The sequence below is a fragment of the Phaenicophaeus curvirostris genome, chromosome 8, assembly GCF_032191515.1.
Source record: "Phaenicophaeus curvirostris isolate KB17595 chromosome 8, BPBGC_Pcur_1.0, whole genome shotgun sequence".
NCBI classification, from domain to species: domain Eukaryota; kingdom Metazoa; phylum Chordata; class Aves; order Cuculiformes; family Cuculidae; genus Phaenicophaeus; species Phaenicophaeus curvirostris.
Window position 1 is genome coordinate 20315504 of NC_091399.1, and position 23166 is coordinate 20338669.

Sequence of the window (23166 nt, forward strand, 5' to 3'; positions counted from 1 at the left end):
ATCCCCACTTGCACACGCGTGTGCTCACTTCTCTCTGCTGCTTTCTTAGAAAGTTCAAACCCAGAGTCAAGTTTATTGTTTCTATCTCGTTTATTTTAAGTATAGTTTTACACTTTATTATATGCTGTGACATCTTAAATGGAGCCTGTCACTCCATCTTGACTACTGCTAGGGGCTACAGCCACTTACTGTGTCAGGCTTTTCGGCAGCCCTGATTAACGATATCAAAACGAATGGATCCCTGCGCAGGCACAAGCACAGAAATCAGGAGTGGATTTGCATATTCAAATTATGCACGGCTCGTGCAAGCGTTGCACCAATACACCCCATGGATGCACGCGTGTGCTGCTGCGCATCCCTCCGTATGGGACCTGTGCGTGTTGGTAGGGTTCATGCACACCTACATCTTTTTATTTAGGATCTTCAGCCAAATGGACAAAGCCTTTCCCTTTTTCCCCTGAGTTTTTTTCATCTCCCTGGACAATAGATCAATTAAGATTGCTAAATGGAATTTAAATATTTTTATTCTTTCCTTGTGAGCCTGGTGGGATGTGTTGCAGCATTACCCATGCAAATGCTTTTTTTTTTTCCCTGAAAGTAACATTTTGTTAGGTTAATTCATGCACTGGAAAAACAAACTTTCTGTTCTTCCAGTCCAATCTCCACTTACAAGTCAGGTTTTTGTAACCCTGTCATTAAAATGCGAGGTAGCCTACAGTAATTTGAATATTTCATTCTGCCGGCTGCTAATGCACTCTGCATTACAGATGGTACTTGCTCCATCCTTCTGGACTGGGTTCAATTATAAATGAAAGTAGGGAGCTGAGATTTGTCTTTTTGTCTCTGCTTAGTTGGAATAACACAATAAAGCTTGATGGGTAGGAATTCCTCAAGCTGCCTCCTCTTTGCCTGCGACGTCTCCCGTGTAGCTTTCTCCTCCCGATAGTGGAGGCTGCTTGCCTTTCAAGTCGAGCCTAGAGTATTTGGGTTGGCAGTGGTGGGGGTTTGCACAAGTCATTCTTGGCTCAGATGCCTTGTATCCCCTTTTTGGAAGGGCTCGGTTCAATCCTTCTCTTTCTTTCTGTTTATTTGCTGTCTTTGCATCCCCTTTTATGTCCCAGGCAGAGAGCCGTGGTGGGAGAAACCTGCTTGGGCAGGGGAGGAGGTTGCTGCGTGGCTTTTGTGACAGTGGGGACACTGCTGGGGTGCTGGGGACATCATCCTCTCCCACCACGTCCCCTTCTAAACTGGGACAGGGAGGACAACATGGTCTTCACCTGGAGAGAAGCGATGAGGATGCAGAGCAGCTCTCCTTCATCCCAGGGTTCTGTCGTGGGCTCTTCCCCAAGCCTCTGTGTATAACAAGGCCCCTGGAGATCCAAAGAAAACATTTACCTCTGCTTCGTGATTAACAAAAAGGGGGGTCGCAAGCCTCTAGCCCAGCTGCGTAGGGCTCTCTATTACATACAGATGCCCTTTGCGAGCTCCTTCCCTGTCCCTGGCCAGCAAAAGCAATATTGCCGAGGGAGTCAGAAGAGGTGAGGGCAGGGCTTTCAATTTGGTTTTACATTTACAAGGACCAGATGGCCTCGCTGGAGATGATCTTTGATCTGGGGCGCAGCCGGAGTTGGGCAAAGATTTTTTTTTTTTTGCTCCCTTTTTAATCTCCTCTCTGTTTATGGCAGGGGCCTCTTGTAGGAGCAGGGGGGAACTGTGTGTCCTTCTGTCTGGCCCTAGGGCTGGGTGTCAGCCCCTCTTTGCCTGCTGGTGCTGCCAAACAGCGCAGGAGGGTGGGCTTGGTGGGAAAGCCCTGAGCAGGGTTGTCTGAGGTAGGAGGCAGAACTGGATCCCGTTAAACCACTGCCCCGCAGCACAAATAGCTACATTAAGAACTTCTTGCGTGGAATATATACACACAGGCACCTTGAAACACAAATGCCAGTAATTGATCCTTTTTAATTATTTTTCCCCATTTTCTCTGGTGTCTCGCACCCTGCCAGCAGTGCAGAGGTGTAGGGTCTCCCTCCTCCCCTCTTGCCTTGCCAGTTTTGTGTTTCTTTCTTCCCTGCACATGTTTTGAATGGAGCGGGAGTGAAGGCAGCCGATCCTATTTCACAAGGACTTGGACTCTTGCAGCACTCTCCCTCCTGTCCAAACAGATCGTTTACAGACGGGGCCTCCATTTAAAGAAGGAATTGAACGTTCAGAGATGGGTTTTGGCCTTAAAATGCTGCCTACCGGCTGTGGCCTTTCAAAGAGTCAGGCTTTGTCTGGCACACTCGAGGACCAGGTTGACGCCGGGCTCAGCGCGGTGCGAGGGATTGAGCGTTGTGCAAAAAATGTGCTCATTTCTTTGCTGGAAATGATTGAATCCCAGCGAGGTTGGGCTCAAGATAGCCATGGGAGTTTGATGGACCATCTAGGCTTGGGGAGCTTGACCTTTGTGGTGCTGTGAGTGGGACAAGCTTGGAAACCAAGCAGATGGAAGAGGAGCACTCAGGTAGGCTTTGTTGTGATCTATGTATAACAGAGAGAGAAAAGACCTTCTGTGTAAGAGGGACTTGTGAGAAGTTAAGAGGAACATAAGTCCTGGAGAGCTTCAAAAGCACACATGGGTGACATGCATATGAGCTCCAGGGAAGTAGGTGACATCTGTAACACCGCGACGTGGCCCAATGTTGTCCCAGTACAGGCCACCACTTAAAGCAGGTGCCTGCAGTTGTCTAGGGGCTATTGTGTTGCATTTAAATGGTGGCTACGCTACATGAGTCAAGGTGGGATTTTCGATACCTTTGGTTATGGTTGCTGCTTGTGCTTTGCACTTGGTGTATCCTCATTGGTATATAAATTTTGGATTTTTCATGGGGAGGGCTTTGAGTTGCCTGGTGTCATGGCCAGGGGAGAGGTAGACATGGGGCGGGATGGTTTCTAATGCATCTGGAATGGGAGACACTGTCTCTCAGGGAAGAGCAGTGTCCAGCCTCCACGAGACCCTGACCTGTGGTGACCTCAAAGAAGACCATCACTGATGTAGACACTTCTGATCCTCTCATACTCCGCAATCTCCCCTTTGCCAAGGCGGTTGATTTCCTATTGCAAAACCCAGCTGTGAGGTTTCATCCCGGGAGGACAGTCCTTGCTTAATGGTTGCTTCCTACATCTCTTCTACTTGCCTTTTGTCCACTTGCACCAAAAAAAAAAAAAAAAAAAGGATATAAGGATATACTGATTCTGCAGCCAGCAAGCACCGAGGAACGAGGCTGCCTTCAAGTAAACAGGAGAATCATAGAATCACAGAATAACCAGGTGGGAAGAGACCCACCGGATTATAGAGTCCAACCGTTCCCATCAGTCACTAACCCATGTCCCTCAGCACCTCGTCCACCCGTGCCTTAAACCCCTCCAGGGAAGGGGACTCAACCCCCTCCCTGGGCAGCCTCTGCCAGGGCCCAATGACCCTTTCTGGGAAAAATTTTTCCTTAATGTCCAGCCTAAACCTCCCCTGGTGGAGCTTGAGGCCATTCCCTCTTGTCCTGTCCCCTGTCCCTTGGGAGAAGAGCCCAGCTCCCTCCTCTCCACAACCTCCTTTCAGGTAGTTGCAGAGAGCAATGAGGTCTCCCCTCAGCCTCCTCTTCTCCAGGATAAACACCCCCAGCTCTCTCAGCCGCTCCTCTTGTTCTCCAGCCCCCTCAGCAGCTTCGTTGCTCTTCTCAGGACTCGTTCCAGAGCCTCAACATCCTTCTTGTGGTGAGGGGCCAGAACTGAACACAGGATTCGGGGGATGACAGCAGGGGCTGTGCTCAGCTCTTCGGGGGCATCAGACGGTAACTGCTGGCAGTGGGAAGGTGTCTGTGGGCCGAGAGGTGCCTTGGCCGGGCAGGGAGGGGACGTGCTCCAGGCCGCTCCAGTGGGAGGCTGTTGGGCGTCTCTCCCCGGCTTTTGATAGGGTCTGCCGCGGGTTTTCTCAGGAAGGGAGGGAACGCGAGTGTATTTACTGCGATGGCCTGGCCCGGGGGTGGCCTGGCCCGGAGCCGCGGGTGTCGGGACAGTGTAAACCGCAGCCCCGGCCCGAGCCAGGCCGTCGGCCGGGCAGCAGGTGCCCTCACAGCACTCAGCAACGCCGCGACCTGCCGTGTGGCCATCTCCACAGCTCCAAGCCGGCTCTCCTTGGATGGAGCCTCACGGGGCATCTTTTTGGGAAGAGAATTGGAAATTTCGCTTTTCAGGTCGGGCTCTTGCCCGGCTTTTCACTCTTGGTGCCCTGCCCCGCGGGCGCCGGGAGTCCCGGGGAGGTGGCCTCTCCCGAGGGGAGCCGGCTGAGAGGCCGCTCCCTTCTGCGGGGAAAACCTCCCTTTGTTTGTTCTCGGGTTTCAGGGCTTGGCCTGGGGCGGTCGAAATGGGACCCTTGTCCTCAGAGGGGCTCTGGAGGCCCCGGCTTCTCATTAGCGGATTCAGCTCATTCAAAGGGCCCGTTTCTTTTCAGCGAGGAGGATTCATATGCAAAGCGCCTCGGGAGCAGGAGGCACATCCCAGCCCCGCTGCCGTGGGGAGGGGGAGCTGCGGCTCGACCTGTGCTGGGAGCAATCCCAGCTTTTGTTTGCTGCTTTGCTCCTGCGGGGCTTAGGGAGCCCCTCGTCCACTCCCTGCTCCAGGGGCTGGGATGTGTTTCCAGGTCCGAGCCTCCTCCTGGGGTGGGGACCCTGCTCTGTCCCTCGGGGACGCTTTGCTCTCCTGGCTCCATCACCTGAACGCCAGCAGGACAAGGTGAGGTCCCAGCACAGCAGGGACGAGCCCTGTGTTTAACCGCCGTTCTTCTCATCACAATAGCAAAATCTGATTCTTTTGCCCCATATGGTACTCTAGGGTTGGAAGAACTCTCAAACATGCTCCAAGAGGGGTGGGAAGAGGGCACGTGTGCAGGTTTGTGTTGTCCTCCCCTCCGCTGCCTGTAATGCCAATTTACCATCCCAGCCTTTCTCAGGGCAGATGCTGCTGCTCCACCGAGTGGGACCATCCCCAGGTCACATCTACTGAAACCCGGCCCAGCTCAAGCTCACTCTTTTCCTTTATATCCCATGGCTGCTGCTCCAGGCAGCTGGAAGTTGGTGCCGGTCCCCATCCCTTTGGGCTGGGCTGAGATGGAGGAGAGTGAGATGGAGAAGGCTGGGTGGCCGCGGACAATCTCTCCCTTACAGTGTGGTCCATGCAGCATTTGAGACGTGCTGGGTTTGTCTATGCAGATAAGGGATTGATTACGCTTCTCAGCTGTAACTGAAGCCGGCTAATCCTGCCTTGCTTAGGAAGGGGAAAACTGCTGCTGGAGATAAGCCGGTGGCAGGATTGCTCCAACATCACTCTTCTGTATCAGCCTGCTTCGTGAGCCTGGCCTGGGGGTGTGGGGGGTGCTCAGTGGGGTGGTGAGGAGACCTCTGCATGGCCAAAATTTACCCATGCTCTTTGAAGGGATGAGTGCCAGTAAGGCAGGGCTGACCCCTCCACGCCCAGAGGTTGGTTCTGGGATGATGGGTTGTTGGCATAGAGTTATTAAGGAGCAGTGAAGTCCATTTGCTTAATTAGGTGCAGTTGTGAGGGTTGGCTGCTGGGTAGGACATGGTGAAGATGGGCTTGAAGCTGCTGTACTTGAGAAGGAGGTGGTTTGTCCACCAGCTCGGTTTGGCTTGAGTTGGCTTGTTTTTAACATTTGCAAGGCCATCCAGCCTACTTTTTGCTGCTAAACTGCCACTGTTCAGCGATCTGCTCATGGTGCGAGAGGTTCAGTCTGCCCTGGCTTCTGAGCGCAACCTGCCACCAAATTTCAGATGTGAAAAGTCCTGCTGTGAGTTTCGCTGCTGAAGCCCATGGGAGCTGACCACCAGCTTGCAGTGAAGCCTCCATAAGTGGGCTCGCGGAGTCAGAACTGTGAAGAGATGAATAGAAAATGCTTGAATTTGATCCACAGTGCTTCTTTCGATCACAACAGAGCAAACAGGGCATGTGGGGATGGGGTCAAAAGCTTCCGTACCTGGCTTAGTTACGAGCCATGAGCTAAACTGGTCAGCAGGAGGAAGATGTGGGGAAGGACTGGAAAGATGAGCTCGTCTGTGTTCATTCGACTTCCCAGGGAGTCGCATTTCTTGGGGAATCCAGTTCCCAGTAATTAACCCAACTTTGTGCCTTATTTTTGGGAAATGGGGTATTCTAGATCATTTTCCATTTGGGGAGGGGATTCCTTTATACCAAATGTCTCAGTGATAATTTTCCCCACCTTTGGAGCATTTTGCTGCCATATCATTGCTCGCTATGGCACCCGTTTGGCATTTGGGAAGGGGTTAGGAGAAAACTGGTGCAGACTCTTTGCCAATGTGCTATGAAATAAGTGTGTCTGTTCTGCAGCTTCCGTGGCACACGCAAGCTGCGTCTCCTGAGGTGATGGAGAGCTGCTACTGGGAGCTGAGAAACTTTTTGGCATGTGATAAATTCCCTTCTCCCATTCCTCACACCCCAAAATTACGACTTGAGGGTAATTCAGACTCTTTTTCTTAAATCTGGGTTGAATTCAGCAAATAATTTGGACTCTTCCGCCCCAGAAAGATGGGAAGTTACCTTTTTTAAAGCAGTTTGGTTGTTTTAAAATTGACCCAAATTTTGATTTAGAAAAAGAGGGAGGGAGGAAGATTCTAACATGAAACAGGAGTGGAAGATTTCATTTTTGATTCAGGAAAGACTTTTGATTGATCTGAATTGGTTTGTGATGCAAGTTCCCAAAACTTATGGTGGGCAGGAGGGTGCTGGGGGAAATGCCACTGCCCTGAGCAACTGATGCTCCTGCAGTTGGTCATGGACTTGGTTTGGCTTATTGGCCACCTCGGGAGTTGTCCTCAGGCTGGACAGACCAGTATTCTGAAATGATTTGAGTTGCTTCCATCTCTGTGGGACTACATGGACTGAAGGAACATTTCTCTGCCTTTCAAAACATCCCTCACAAAGCTGTTTGAGTGCTTTGTTTCCAAACAGCTCTTATGGACCCTCTTGTGTTGGGCGAGGAGATGGGTTTGCAAGTGTCCGAGATGGATTTGCATTGCTTATGCGTACAAGCCTCTCTCTCTCTTGGATTTTGGTTTGTTATATGGCTTAAGACTGTGAAAATTTGTGACAGAAACAGCCCATCAGTTTCACAGCGTTCCTCCTTTTTCTGGGAAATAAAGAAATGCACAAAAAGCCATCTTGCCAGCTGAAACTTTCCATGCCTCATCTCACGGCAGCCTGTTTTGGAAAAACTGAGCAAAATCTGTTCATCCAGTTGTAAGTTTTGGAAAGATTGGAGTGAGATGGGGAACTTTTATGTCAATTTTAAGAGGAAAAAAATCCCAACTTCTCTTACTTCTTGCATCCTGGAAGGGTGTGAGTTGGTGTATTTGGAAATTCCAGCTCCTGTTTATCTTGGAAATAGGTATTTGTGTTTTGATGTTGATTTTCTCAGTGTTCTTATGTAAACATGTTGAAAATATCCAACCTAGGTTTAAAACTCCCTGTGATTACTTAACATTGAAGTGTTCCACCTTGGTGGCTGAGATTGTTGATACCCAGTTAAGGTGGATGCCACTTGCTTTGCTAAGGAGACATTTACGTCGCCATCTGTGAACTGACAGCGTGAAGACCCAGCCAGAGGTGCTTTAGTATCTCTCACAAAGCTCTATGAGTTTATTTATTCCTTCTGAGCACAGGGTCTTGAAGGTGACTTTGTGTTTAAAGAGGTCCAAGACACTGGATTTTCCCTTGTCTCTAGGGTTTGCTGTTGTAGAAGAAAATAGGCTGCAAATATACTTGTGTAGGAAAAAAACCCCGTGAATTTAGGTTGGTGCATGAGGGCTTGTGGCTTTTCTACCGAAAGGAATTTGGGGAAGAGCAGCTCAAGCCCATGCTATCATGGATCAGTCAAGGAAACAAACACCAACACCCCTGACCTCGCGGTGACTAAAGGTATGAGTACGGGGATGCAGCCAGCTAGCCGCAAGCCACCAGTTGCGTAACTGTCCTTAAATATGAGGCAGATGGGGATATTTTTGTACCAGGTTCAGTGCTTTTGATCTTCAGTGTTCACAAACGTAGACTTGGGCTCCAGGGAGTAATGAGATCAGCTTAAAATAAGGTGATTAGTTCCTGGTTTTGCTAGCAGGGGCTTTTGCTGGCATCGCGGCTGTCCCTCTGATTGCTGGCTCTTGCTTTAGACCTGGAGGTGTAAAACCATATGTTTAAAGAAAAACAGCGAGCTCATGTGCCTTCTGACACTGGGGCTCCATGAGCCCATGTTAATATTGTGGAGGGTGCTTAAATTTTAAACGGGTGGAAGAGGGCTTCAAAGTGTGTGTGCTTCAAAGCCCAGCTGTGTGCTGCATGGGTCCATGCAGGAGTTTTGAAGTTCCCAAGGAGGAGCTGCCCACCTTCGTTGCAGGAGCACCCACTGATCCAAGAAAGGATTTGGGCAAGACCTTGTTGATCTTACGCTTGAGTGAGGCATCCAGTGGCAGATGAGTGTCTCGGTGGGGAAGGAGGCATCTCACCTGGCTTGTGGTTGTGCGAGGACAGTGAGAGCAGCCAGCACTGCCATGCGGGGCAGCTCAGGTTTTCTCATGGGAAAGTCACACCACAGGACAGCTCGCAGCCTGGTGGCCGTGTCAGAGGAATCATCCACATCTCTCAAAATTCTGTTGATGGGTGGGTTGTTCCCCCCTCCCCGGTTCATCTTAGGCACAGTGGAGGCAGGAAAGAAAACCCTTCGGAAAATCACAACCTAATTGCTCCCATCTGCTCCAACATTGCTTCCCATTTCTGCCTGCCAGGATGCTTGTCTCTGATGCTAAGTAGCACATTATTTTTGATAACTTGCAATCATTTACTTGAAATCTCCTTCTCCTTTAAAATGTCCCACTGGAAAGGCAGTTCTGTGAGTTGGGCATGGGCAGAAGCAACCATGAGAAAACCCATCCGGAAGCATCCTGGCATGGATGGGAGCGCAGGGGCTCCTTCTGTACCCATTAAAACCACACAGTAGGTTTCTTTTTAGGGTGGGGTTGTTTACATGTCCAGCCACTGGGACCAGCCCTTGGCTGGTGGTGTCGGCAAACAGAGCTGGAGGAACTACCAACTCACGTAATTGGAGGGGATCTTAACCAGCTGGTTACAGCAAATCTATGCATTGGCAGTGAAGTTAGTGGATAGCTGAGGAATGCTGGCCCCCTACAGCAAATCCCTCACGAGCGGCCACGGCAGCTCTGGAGACTTATTCTTTCATCATCACAACCAGGGTTGGCTTTGTGTCCTTCACTGTGTCTTCCTCCAAGATATCCCAATTGTATCCCTGGAAAGTCAGTTCCCACGGCTCCACCTTGCTGTAGCTTCCTCCAGTGTCTTCAGCTTGGTCGTCAGCTTCCACCCCAGAAGACCTGGCTGGCATCTAAGTGGGGATGAGTGCACACACGTGCAGTAGACACAAGGATGAGAGATGGTGGGGAGTGCTGTACCTGTGTCCCCTCGTGAGCAGATAAATTGTGTGCTGGGAGTCCGGCTGGGAGAGGCCCCTGCTTCCCCCATCTCCTTAGCTTGGGGACACTGACTGCAGTAGGATAAGTTGTCCTTTCTAGACGACAGAGTTTGGAGGTTTGAGCATCTTCTTCTGCTGTCTCTGTTGAGCCACAATCTCCTGCTAAGCTGGTGCCATCACCTCCATCATGTTTGATTTGCTTCGTGATGTTGTTCTGCCTTGCGTTGCCTGCACACCTCTGATCTGGCGGGTTTGGAAGGGATGGAGAGCAGAGCTGCCGAGCTGGGGCATTTTGGGTGGCCTTGGAAAAGTGGCTGTGATCACAGCTCCTGCACTGAGCTGGCTGTTCAAGTCCCTTTGGAAAAATGCTCCTAGGAAAATGGAGTGCATGAGATAGGGGATGGTGGCATGGAGGGCCAGGAGAAGCCTTGTGCCCACCATTGTAGATTTCTTAGATGTCTTCACAGCCCCAGACCATCTGCAGAGTGCAGTCCATTTTGAGGGCACACGCCAGCACCGTGTCTGGCAAGGGCTCTTCTCCTGCCCCGTGCCCCAGCCCTGCATGGGGACACCAGGCACACGAGTGCTGTGGGGAGCTGGCTCTTCATCTCATCTGAGTGTGGGGCTGGTGGCTCTGCCCGTGCTCCTCAGAGCTGCCCAGGTCGGTGGGAAACATCTTGGAGCAGGTGAAAGCTTTGACGACTCGATGCAGTTTCCATCCCGTGTCCATGAATCGCAGGGCAGGCAAGGATCAGGGAGCTATTTTCAGCTTTCTCTCCTCACCTGATTCTCCGAGGCCACCAAGCCAGCCCTCTGTGTCCTCTGTGGACTGTGGCTGCGATACCTCGCTCAGGAGGAACAAGGAGCGAGCATGTGAGCCGGGAGCCATTTCCCAGCTGCTGGAATGGGTCTCTGTGACCCTGATGGTCTCCGTGGCTGGACTGCAGGCGGGTGGCTTGGCGGGTCCCCAGCTGCTGCTGTGGTGACAGTGACCCTGCCATGAGCCGTGGGGTGGCCACGCTCCTCCGTCTCCTCGAGGGTCACCCCAGGAGCGATTCGCAGCGGGGACAAGGCGCGTGGCTCGGCTTTGCTTTTCAAATACATCCATGTATATTCACATGTGTGCATATGGATATTTATATAAAAATGCATCTTGAGGAGCGAGGGACCTCTAGCGGCGTTTGTTGCAGCCCTGGGCGCTGCCGAGCCAGCAGGAAAGCAGCCAAGGACAGAAAGTATTGCATGAATTTTCCTCCCTCCGGCTGCCAGGCACTATCTTTCCTTTTTTTCCTTCCCGCCCCCCCCCCTCTTTTCATCAGGAGCAGCAAATGGCGGGTCCTGGGGACGCTGTGGCTTGAGCTGGGGTGCATCCGCAGCCCCTCGACTCCAACTTCTGCTGGACCACAAGGATCATCCCGCTTCATTTATTTTGTTTTAAGTTGGTGGGTCCCTGGGGCCATCGGCTCCCAGGCACCGCGGGTCGGGTGCTGCCTGTGCCGCTCACCCCGAACTCCCAGTCCCTCTCTCCCGGGGGGTATTTTGAGACGTTGGAGCTGTTGGGGAGCCCGACACCCCTGGCATCCTGACCGGAGATGCTCTGGAGCTGGGACAGCGCTGGGAGGATAAAAAAGGAGCTTTTAAATAATCAATTTGTCCAATCCTCGACTGAGCACGGCCTTCCAGGGGTAAATAAGCAGCATCAGTTCTGCTTTGACACGTTGTCCTGTCCATTTATTCCCTCCCTCACGTTATTCCGCGCTGGCAGCCGAGCCCAGGCTGTCTCTGTGAGGAGCCAGCGGGATCCGGGTCTCTGCAGCAGGACAGGGGCCCGTGGGATGCTCGGGATGTGCCACGCAGCGGGTGCTGGTCCGTCTCTGTGTTGCACGGTAATAAAGCTCAGGGTTACCCAGTGCTTTTCATCGGGAAGCAGCTCTCTAAACATAGACTAATTAATCACTCGTGCCTACCTGTCAGGTCAATGATTCTGGAGATTTTTAATCTAAAAATATTTCCCTTTGAAATCCAGATGCGTCTGCTTTGGCAACTCTGCTTTTGATTTGTTTATTTGGGTTTTTTTAATGATTTTTTTTTTACCTGTGTTGCTTTCTGTATTTGGGCTTTTGATGTGCTTTAATTTAGTGATTTTTTTTTCCCCCTGTAAGAATAGGAGTTTATTCTTTTTTTTTTCGTACCCAGTTTCTCTCTCCCCTGTAGCCTGTCCCCTTTCCTCTTCTTTTTATAAGATTTTGGCTCCGTTTCCCTCTTGTTTCAGTTTATGGACCACAGACCCCAAACCATTTTCTTGTCGAAGCCTCTCACAGTGGAGGGAGATGCTGGATCTGTCTCCTCAGGGCTTGGCAACTAGCACCCACCTTCAAATCTGGCACCGTGCCCCCATCCCTCTGTAGAATGATCCTCTGGTGTAGAATTATTTATTATTAGCTCATCTTATTGGCAAATTCACCATTGTTGGGCTTCTTTCTTCCTTTTCTTTCTGCCTGATCTTCCCACCTTTGCTGGCAGTGAGTGTTTTAATCACAAAAATGCCAATAAATTTCGGAGTCCTGAAAACAATGATTTCAGAAGAGTTCGAGGCTTAAAAATAGCTCTTTTTAGTGAAAGCCAAACCTCTCCACAGGGTCTTGTACTTCAGTTTTATACTGATAATGGCTATATCCTTCTCTAACTTATTTCAGAGTAAGGAGGAGCTTCTTAGCTGCTCTGGTTTTACTTCTTATTTTAACTGATTTTAGACTTCTTTTTTTAATTGAGGGGAAAGTCGCTTGCAATTCTTTCAGGGAGGTCAGATTCATTTTGGATGTAAGCTTTACTAAAACCCACGCGACATTACCCAACCCTGGATGTGCCCGAGCGTGTGCTTGGGGTAGGGGGGGTGCGTTCCTAAAGTGCTTTGAGCTCCTGTGCCAGACGGGATGGGGAAATACAATTTGTTCCTCTTAGGAAATCCCTCCTTTGTTCACTCATCAAGGGTTTATTTTATTTATACATTGTGTGTGGGTGGGGAAATACAGGGTTACACTGCTGTGTTCAAACTGAGACCATGTGGGTGCACGTGGGGGGCTCACAGGGCACCTCCATCCTTCAGACATGGGATGTACCCCTTTGCTGAGCCAGCCCGGAGCGGTCAGGAGGCTCCTGTGTGTTTTTTCCAGGAAAACCCTCGCAGAAGGACTTTTACTTGAAGCAGTAATTGAGGCAGAGAGTACAGAAAGGGGAGGAAAATTCTCTCCTTGGCAAGTCACTCCAGGAGGATTGATTTATTGTCACCCTTTTTCTTACCATGGTTTAGACTTCACTGAAACAACTGGATTCTTAAAAAAACAAAAGAGGTGTTTCACAAAGAATAAAACCCATTTCATACTTTTTTTTTTGCTTGTTTTTCCACTGTCTGGCTAAAAGCACGGCTTTGTAAGTCCTCTGTGTCTGTATTTAAAGATGGGGAGACTGAGGCACAGGCCAGCCCTGGACTCTGTACTTCTTCCACTGCCAGCTGGGGCTGACAACTGATGTAGATGGTGCAAGATGAGATGTAAATGATGTGTTAGGTGCCTGGAGAAGGACTCCCAGGAGAGCTGAGGTCTGGGCTAGAGACTCCCGACTTCCCATCCCGTGCTCCAGTTGGGATGTGGTCCCTGTCGCTTTTGGCAGCAAGAATTGGTGAATATGTTGGGTTTTCAGTTGGTGCTGCTAGCAGTTCCCCTGCATATTTGAACACAAAGTGTGTTTTTGTGGGTTCCCTCTGCAGTGAGCTCTCTCCCGGTTCTGCCTTGCTTCTTCCCTGCAGGAAGCGGGGGAGGAGGCAGGGAGAGGAGCAGGGAGCTGGAGTTCCCCATCACTGCTGGGCTGGAAGACCCAGGAGCTGCGCTTGCACCCAGAGCACTGGGATGCAGACTGCGTGTTGGACTGCCCTTGGGAAGGGGAGGAAAGCCCGGTGATGGGGACTTAGTCCCACCTGTCCAGCTTGGGATGGGGATTCGCTCCCCTGAGTTAAACCTCAGGCGTGACTCAGGCTTCCCTGTCCCCTTTTTGTCTCCTGCAGTGCTGAGCATCCGGGGAGCCCAGGAAGAGGAGCCCACGGACCCCCAGCTGATGCGGTTAGACAACATGCTCCTGGCCGAGGGGGTAGCAGGCCCAGAAAAAGGAGGAGGCTCAGCCGCCGCTGCTGCCGCCGCCGCTGCATCAGGAGGAGCCGGCTCCGACAATTCGGTGGAACACTCTGACTACAGAGCCAAACTCTCCCAGATCCGGCAGATCTACCACACGGAGCTGGAGAAGTATGAGCAGGTAACAGGCTCCTTCGTGGCAGAGGGCTGGGCTGCCTTGGGGTGGTGGTGGGAGCAGGAGCCAGACCCAGAGCAGCTGGGGAAAGCTACCATCCAGTGCCGGGTGCTGGATCTGGATCTGCTGGGAAGAACTCCCATCCGGTGCCGTATGCTGGATCCAGATTGATTGGGAAGAGCTGCCTTCCAGTGCCGGCTGCTCCGCGCTGGGTGTTCGCAGCCTGGATCGCTACTGACATCTATTGTTAGGAGTGTACGGGCAAATGCAAACTGTTACTTGGTACTGGAGTGAAAAATGTGCATTTTTAGGGTTGGGAGGGTTGAGGTTTTATGTTAGGAAGTGGCAGGAGAATAGACTCAGCGTGGGTTGCCCCTTTGATGTTTGCTTTTACTCCTCCCCTAACATCTAGCCAAAAATTGGCCCTGTGGTGAGGGAGTCCTCTTTGAGGTGCTGACCTCACTGCAGGCAGTTTTCCAAGCAAGGGGTGGAATCAAAATCTCAACTGAACTTTTTTTCTGCTTGAAAAATTTTTTCCTGAAAAAAAAGTCTTTTTTTCTTGTGGAAAATGATGCTTACAGAAAAAAAAAAAAAGAAACAAATGCTATTTGGGTTATGAATGCAGCTCTTGGTAACACTGACAACTGCAAGCTTTGCAGGCCAGCTCTCAAAACCAGTTTCTTTCAAACAGTTCCAGATGTTTTGCAGACCTCACTTTGCCGCTGCGTGGCTTGCCCTTGTGATAAATGTGGTTTCTTCCCTGAGGTTGTGGTTTGTGGAGTGTGAGCCAGCAAGCATCCCTCCTTTTTGGGTGCCGGACGGGCTCCGTGGCCAGGGGCCAGGCGGGGAGGGGGCAGATCTCTGGTTTAATGCCGTCGGCCGATGCGATGGAGCTGTGAGCCAGCCCAGCACCCTTTTTACTGGGCTGACTGGGGGGGCATGGGGGATGGCTTGCCCCTTCCAGTGCCACGTTGGCCAAGCTGGGGCTGCTGCTCAGCATTGTCAGGGTGCTGTGGAGCTGCCTTAGGTGGGTGCTTCTGCGCTGGAGCTGGAGACACGGTGACCAGTCAGGGTTCTGGTGTGGGAGTTAGTCGAGCACGGTCATGCTGTGAAAGGCATTTTGGTGGTGTTGGAGGAGGAAGAGGTGGCTGGGCCCAGGGAGCAGTTTGGAAGGGTGACCTTCAGTGGCTGCCCTCAGCCCTTGCTGTCACTCCCTTGAGGCGTGGAGGCAGGATGGTGTGACAGGAGGGAGCCTCAGCCCCCTCACGTGGGTGGAAGAGCGTGTCAGGGCTCATTCTTCAGCCCCCAGGCTGAAGAGGCAGAGAGACCCCCATGTCCTCTGCCACTCACGCCCAAGGAGAGACCCACGAAGGGCAGAGCCAGCAAGGACCTTTCTCCGAGGGCACAGCCAGAGACAGGCTTCAGAGAAGGACCTTCTGCTCCTTCCTCCCCTTGGGTGCAAATACTGTTTGTTTGCTTTTCTGATTTTGTTTCTGCATCATTTGTGCTCCCCAAAGGGACGCTCAGGTGAGAGAAACCTTTGCTGCAGCCCCTTCCGTTGAGATGGGCCACATCTTTCCTTCTCACACAGCTGGTTTTGCCCCCAGATTGCTTTGGAAATAGCTGTGCTACTCCACATCTCCGGTATCATCACCTGTAGTTGGGCAAAGCCAGGGTTCAGGGTTTCTTCATCCTCTTCCCTGCAGTCCTATTGTTGGTGGCTGGGGGAGCTCAGCGCCCAGCTTCTCGTGGTGTCTGGCTGCTGCTATGACAGCACAACGCTCACCAGCAATTTTGCTTTTAATGCTCTTTATTTCACGCCAAGAGGAGACGAGCTGAAATTGCTCGGGTGTCTGGGAGCAAAGAGGCACCCGGCTGAGAGCTCTCGTAGCCGGCGCTCGCCCTGGGAGGTGGGAGCTGTCAGCTGAAGCTGGTGATGGGCAGTTGGAGGGGCTCTGCTGGCCTCAGCAGCATCTCCCTCTTGGATCTGAGCTGTGGGTGTGAATTCAGCTTGGAAAGATAGGGTGGGAGATAGTAAGGCAAGCCCATGTTTTCAATCCACAAAATCAGTGTTTTGTTTCCCCTGCTAACCCCTTCCTCCCCACTATGGGGTGGCCGCTGGGGATGCTGTCCCCAGAGAAGCTGCCCACATTGCAGGAGCACTAAAGGCTTCTTGAGCCACCAGGGTCCAAGTGCTGCTCTCAATCTGGTTTTCAAGGCTTGGTCGTGGGAATCGGGGGATTCCGTCATGCCCACAAGGTGTTTGATGGGGATGGAGGAGAGGGCAATGAAGTGACCTTCATGCGCCCTCAAAATCCCTCCCCTGTGCCCTCAATTCCTCTTGCTGCCCTGTCCTCTCAGCATGACATGGGGACAGCAGGAGCAGCCAGACAGTGCTGTGCCAGCAGCAAGCTAATTGGGATTATTACCTGCTTGCCCTTCCTTGTCAGGGCTCTTGCCTTACTCGGTCTTTAATTATTATCATTATTTACTTCTTATCTGATGTGCTAAGAGCACAGAGCAGGGCCGTGTCTCTCTGGGAGCTGCTCCTGTGAAGCACAAGGGACTCTGCAGGACACATTGTGCTGGGGTCCAGCTGGGGTAGCAGGAGGAGGGACGGTGGCTCAAAAGGTTCATTGTCCTCAGATACATCTACAGTTCCTCCAGTCACAGCCAGAAACAGTAAGACTTATTCATGCTTTACATGAGTTTTAGGGCTTCACCTGCCCCAGCTCCATAATCAAAGAAATTGGCTCTTGCGTTTCTCTGTGTTTGTTGGGAGTCTCTGATGCCCTCTGCTTGGCGAAGGAGAGAAATTTCTCTCTCCCCGACAGCCAGCACACTCTTGCTGTGGGTCTGCTCAAAAAGGCTCCAGCCATTGAGGTCTCCACTTGCTTCTCCTTCCTTAGCAGCATTGCCTCTGTCTGTCCTTGACACCATCGAATGACCTTCCGATCCTGGGGTTTCTTTTGCTTTTCTTGCCGTCCCAGGCATGCAATGAATTCACCACCCACGTGATGAACCTGCTGCGTGAGCAGAGCCGGACCCGACCTATCTCTCCGAAGGAGATAGAGCGGATGGTGAGCATCATCCACCGCAAGTTCAGCTCCATCCAGATGCAGTTGAAGCAAAGCACGTGTGAAGCCGTCATGATCTTGCGCTCCCGATTTCTGGATGCACGGTGAGTCTACACAACCCTAACTTTTCTTCGCACCTACTGTGCAGTGTTGTTTAGGCCTGGGAGAGGTGTTTCGAGGTTCTGGAGTGAATCCAGGTCCTTCTGAAGGGCAGGGTCTCGTGATCTTGAGCTGCAGCGGTTGTTTACTTTCTTTCCCTTTAGTTGTCTGTGGCTCAGCAAAGAGGGACACAGCAATTGAAGACATCCAGCCTCTGTCTCTTGGAGGCTCCCAGCAGTACCTTGAGAAATGGCACATGCTGGTCTTGCTCTGGCAGAAGGAAATTCTGTGGCATATTCCAACAAAGCTCTGTGGTGAAAATGTGCTCCTCAGCTGGGGAGGAAAGCTAATCCTCCAGCCTGTCGTGTCCCCTCTAGGCTCCTATTCTTTTCCTTCTGTTTCCATTGTCTCAGTTTTTCAATCTACTGTAGAATTTTTTCGCTCCCTGAGCTGGTTACATGGAGACTATGTCTCAGGCAGGCAGATACTGCCCAGTTGTATGGATCGAACTGCAAGGTTGTACCCATTGCTGGTTTCTCAGCACAGAGCTTTGCAGAGTAGCAGCAGTGTCTTTGGCCAGGGTAGCCAAGTGTCGGGACTCACTGTCCCAGGTGGAGGAGCTGGGTGACGGTTTTAAGACTCGGTTTTAAGACTCGTCTGTGAGCTGGGCGGGTACAGTGGTAATTTGAGGAGACTTAACTTGCTGTGGAAGATGCTGAGAGAGGAGTCACCAACAGAGTGCAGATGGCTATGATTCTATTGCACTCCATGCTCCCAGGAGCAGGGAAAGGAGGGAGGGAAGTGGCAAAAGTCAGAGTATCTAAAATTACATTCCAGTTCTGGGTCCCTGGCACTGATTCCCTTTCGTTTTCCTTCTGTTTTTCCCTCTTTCTTCATGCTAAGGCGGAAGAGACGAAACTTCAACAAGCAGGCTACGGAAATCTTGAATGAGTATTTCTATTCCCATCTCAGCAACCCTTACCCCAGTGAGGAAGCCAAAGAAGAGCTAGCCAAGAAATGCGGCATCACAGTCTCACAGGTGAGAGAGCCCAGAAAGACAGTGAAGATGGCTGCTGCTAACAGGAAACCTTAGCGTGGTGAAGGGCACACAGGACCTCAGTCAAGTCAGTCCTATCCCAACGTTGAGCATTTAATTACTAAATGAATTTAGTGCTAGTTAGTGTAAGCTGATGGGAGAGCAGACAGCAGACTTGCAGATGGAAGCCAGGAGTGGAAAAGGTGAGTTTGGGAGAGGATTTAGAAGGGGTGAAGACTTCATGGAGCTATGGCTGTGTGTGCAGCCATGGTGCTAACAGCACAGAAATGATGTGGTGTGACCCACAGAGGCCAAGTCTTCTCCTCAAGGAATTAGTGCTGATCTGGCTTGTAGGAAAAGCTGAAAGTCCATTCTTCAAGGCAATAAGAAGAGCTGTGTGGAATTTGCTCAGTAAGGTAGAATGGACATGGTCCTAGTGGGAAGTGTTTGGTTCAGACAGGCTAATGGTTATAGTCTGTGCTCAGGGAGGGTGGGCTTTCTCATGGTCTTCCTCTCTTGTCATTACTCTTGCACTGCGGAACATGACATCTCCCTGACTTGCTTATCCCTCAAAGAAAGGTGGTCAATAAAGACAAACTGAATTATTTCCAGACATTCAAGGCAGCCACATAGTTCCCGGAGTCTGTAGTTTTGACCTGGGAGCTGCTGGGATTTGTGAGGAGCGCAGTCAGTCCTTGAACTGTTCAACCATACATTGCTCAGCTCTGCCCTTCTTTATTACCTCTCTTTTTGGAGCAAGCTGCATGATTGAAAGCCAGTCTATATGGTCTCTGGTAGTCTTGTTCTCGTGTGAGTTTAGTGCTCCCTCTAGGCTCCCTTTGCATTCCTCATCTTGGGCCACTTCCCAGCCCCAGGCACATGCCTGTTCGTCACTTAAGTAAACTGAAGACAGCAGTAGCATCTGGTGTCCTTGTGAGAGCATGTCTGCCTTCAGCAGGAGCAACAGCATCCGAGGGTAGGTGTCGTCACCATGTTGAATGCCTGCTGAGTGACTCCGATTGCTTCCCCTGGGTCAGAAGACCCAAATGTTGATTCTACCCAGAATTACCTATGAAAGACAGCACATATTGGCTTAAGTAAAACTACAGCTGTCCTAATGCTTCCCCTCTCACTTTTAATTCATCTGTTCACACTTACAACTTCTCCCTTGCAAAGAGAAAATGCCCAGGAGAAATGCTGCACTTAAGATGTTTTTGACCATGCTGTTTCGAGGCTGCATTGTGCTGGTCTCCAGGATCTCCCTCCTTTCTTTGCCCAGAGAAGGCAGAAACAAGCACACATCCGAGTCTCTGGTTTTACTGAGGCTAAGTGGGAACAGGGGACAGTATAAATCTGTGCAAGTCAGAAGCACAGTTCATCTGAACTCAAAGCCTGACTGGGGTAGGCATGTTCTTGGCTTCACAAGTTTTAAGTTGAAGATGGATTGTGGTAGCTGTTATCCTGACTTCCCTGTGGCCCTCAGACTTCACCCTCCGGTTCCAGCATGTGAAGCCAGAAGAGCTGTTGTAGAAAGGTACAAAGGAGCACATTGTCATTAATAGGAAAGATGGACCAAGAAGTGGGATGGAGCTCCTTGCAAAGAGTTCCTGCTCCTGGTGCCACTGAAATATTTACTCCCAGATCTGGGTTGGGTGCTTATCTGAGTTACTGACTTTTGCCTTCTGGGAGTCTCCGCAGGTTATATTTTTTCTGCTCTGCAGCAGCATAGGATCAGATACATTTAGTTCAGTAGCAGGTGAGTTGGTGGACAAAGCCACCTGCATAGAAGCTACTGGAGAACTGCAGATAGAAAACATAGGAATAAAAGCATATGGGTTTCAGTTATCAACACCCAAGCCAAAATAGTTTCCCTAAGATGAGGAAAAAATTGTGAGCTTCCCAGGATGAATATCCAGTATTGTCTTCCGTGTCTTGGTGCTTGGGCATTCCATTTGGAAGGGGGAACACTGGTGTACTTGCTCACCCGCAAGCAAAGGGAGAATGTCCTTGGCCTCTCACCGAAGAGTTTGATCTGCTAGCTCAAGATTGCAACTCCAGTAAATCCTAGAAGTGTGGGAGCTCTCCTGAGATGGTGGCAGCATCCTATGGTGTTTGCCCATCCTCTTCATCCTGATGAGCTTTCTCAAACAAGGTCAGTAGTGGCTGGAAGTTATCTTCTACTTAGAGACCTGCATGTAGGAAGAAATTCCCCTGATTCTCGTGTGTTCAGTGTTGTCAAAGAAGCAGCTGAGAGCTGCTTCCCAGACTCTAGGCTGAATATTTCCTACATCTTCTCTGAAATTGTCCACAAGTGAAGAAGTTTATTATCAGCATGGTACTGAGCAGGATTTTGCAGACACTGAGTACATGGTGGTACCCTGACATTTTCCCTGGCAAAACAGCTCTGACTGGATATCACAGCCTGATTTCACAGACTTCAGAGTTTCCTCTTGCTGTGCTGATCCTCTGTCATGCAAACTTTGGGATATTTATCTGGACACTTGGCAGGTTGTCCAAGCAATGTTTCTTTCAAACATTCATACTACTTACCCCAGGGTATCACCCTGATAATCTGCAAGGATCACCTGCTCAGACTTCTCCTTGGGGCTTTCTGAGTTTCTTGCATTGTGCTGCTGCATGCACAGAGAAATGACTTTCACCAGGACTGGCATGAGCAAAGTTCTACTACTTCGTTCTGCCTTCAGGTCTAGCCTGTTCTTCTCAGGCACTTCTATGACTTCTGAAGGAGTTCAGCCTGCTTCTTTATTTTTTTTAACTAAATCCACTATCCTTATTCAGCGCAGTTCTAGGCACTTGGATGCAATGACTTCGGCCACCCCGGTGGTCTCTGGGCAAACACAATGGAAACATCCCCCCCACCCCGCTTTCCAAAGGTCACGATTGTTCCCTGGGACCAGAGTTAGGTCTTAGAACCAGCTCCGTGCTGCCTCTCCAGCCTTCCCCGAAGCTCCTAGTTTATGTAGTGGATCAAGCTAAAGCATCCAAAGCTGGGTTCAGCTGGAAAAAGTGCATCAACTTCAGGCCTTTTGCACCGATTTCACTCCATGGAATCAAAAGTAGAGCTTTAATAACATCAAGGCAATTTTGTGTGTCAGCCAGTAAATTCATTGGGTTGTCTCCCTAAAAGCCACACTGGTTTCTCCAAAGGGAGGAGAAGGGGCATATGGGAATCAGTGTATTTGTCCCTGTCAAAGGGACACAAGGAGGAGTAAACACAAAGTTTCCAAATGACACACACTCATTTTCAGATTGTGCAGTGGGGGTTCATTTCACTTTCTGAGGTTTTTTTAAAGCCACATGATGTTTTCCTGAGATTGGTCTAGTGGTTCATGTGGAGCTTCCTCTGAGTGGACATCCCATCAAACGTGGCCCTCCCAAAGTTGTGCCACCACCTTTCCTGGGCTTGGCGTGGCACGTGTGGTTAGAAGGTCTTCCTTTCACCGCTGGGAAATGGGGGTGAGGGGAGAATGTGCAGTGCTTAACCTGAACTAATCCACCTTCCTCACCCAGCTGTGCCCTGTTAACTTCTTTGTCTTCTCTTAAACTCGCTCTAGGTATCAAACTGGTTTGGAAATAAGAGAATCCGGTACAAGAAGAACATAGGTAAATTTCAAGAGGAAGCCAATATTTATGCTGCCAAAACGGCTGTCACGGCTACCAATGTGTCAGCCCACGGAAGCCAGGCTAACTCACCCTCAACTCCCAATTCAGCTGGTTAGTTTTTGGTTTTTTTTAATTTTGGGTCATTAGTGTTCGGTTTTTTGTTTGTTCCCCCTTCCCTTAATCTCTCTCTTGTTTTCTCCTTTTGGTTATTTGAGTTTTTATTTCCTGGTTTTGGTTGTCTCACTTTTGTGGACTTTAAAATAAAAACAAAAAGAGGTGGGTTTGGTCTGGGGGATTGGTTTTGGGGAGGTGTACTTTGTTTTCTTTGCCTTTTTTATTTTCCTCTCTTTTTTTCTCTGTTCCCCTTACCTGTTCTGTTTTTCATTGGAAAAACAATGTGATCAGACCTTGTGAGTGATGGTGCCACATTCAGGGTTGTGTGCATGGGTGGTAAAAACAAAACCAGAAAAATTATCTGAAAAAAAAGTTGTTGGGATGGCTTGCACTTTGGGAAGGAGAAAAGAAAATCATTGAAAAGTCACTGCATAATTATTTTATTTCACTGGGGCTGAAAGCATGAGTGGCCCTAATGGATAAACCCCGTAATTTCTGAGATGTCCTAACTCATGCCATTATTGGGGGGTGGGTGGGCTAGATTTTTGTCCTTTGATTTTCTTTCTGTTGTGGTTACCTTTGATCGCTTACATGACAGTGTCTGGATCACCTGCAAGAGTGTGCTTTGTGTGAATTTTATTTGCCGTATGTGTCAGTGCAATCCAGGAAAATCCACCGAGTGTTCCCTTCCTTTCCCCCTTTCCTGCCCATCTGCTGTGGTTTTCATTTGTTGGTTTGAGGATCAAAAGCACAGAGCACTTTGCCCAGATTTCAACTCCTCCGCTAGAGAACGATGCTTAGTTCATGTGTGGTACCTGCCACGGGCACAGCCAACCCAAAAATGATCCCCGGCTGCGGTCAGCTGGTTGTGCTTTACTCCCAAGAACGATGGAGAACTGGGATTTGTTTAAAAGGAGGGGAAAAGGTGAATTTGGTGGGTGCCATGCGCTTCATTACCCATGCGAATATGTGTATGCCTGTTCTCATTTTAGGGGTGGGAGGGAGAGGGGGAACATGCCACTCTTGTGCCTTTGAGCGCAGTGTCTGCTCGTGGTGCCCTTGCACTGGGGCGTGATGGTACCAGGGGAAGGAAGCAGTGGGGAAGCAAAGAGGGTGGTGGCAGCAGGAGAAGCTGGATGTTAAGCAGACCACAGCGGTGCACCATGTGAGTGCTGGTTGCTGTCAGGACATGCTTCTCCAGTGAGTGCAGCCCTGCCTGTGACGGGTGTCAGAGGAATTGCATCCCAGAATCACCCACAGGCCTGAGTGGAAAGTGGAGAGTCCAAGGCTTCCTGTGCTGCGCACTCTGGCTTGGCTGAGGAGCTCAGAGGGCTCTGGTGTGTGAGGCAGAGTTTTGCAGGAAAGATAGTTTGTAG

The 23166-nt window shown here is 50.4% G+C and overlaps 1 protein-coding gene across 2 annotated transcripts in view; it reads left to right on the forward strand.

Annotated features, from left to right (window-relative positions):
• The window catches only part of PBX1 (PBX homeobox 1), a 130597-nt gene that overhangs the window by 87878 nt on the left and 19553 nt on the right, over positions 1 to 23166 (forward strand). For both annotated transcript variants that reach the window (XM_069862719.1, XM_069862720.1), the window contains exons 3-6: positions 13602 to 13846; positions 16831 to 17021; positions 17920 to 18055; positions 21628 to 21787. In XM_069862719.1, coding sequence (XP_069718820.1) covers positions 13602 to 13846; positions 16831 to 17021; positions 17920 to 18055; positions 21628 to 21787 — 732 coding nt within the window. The remainder of the gene's footprint in view (positions 1 to 13601; positions 13847 to 16830; positions 17022 to 17919; positions 18056 to 21627; positions 21788 to 23166) is intronic.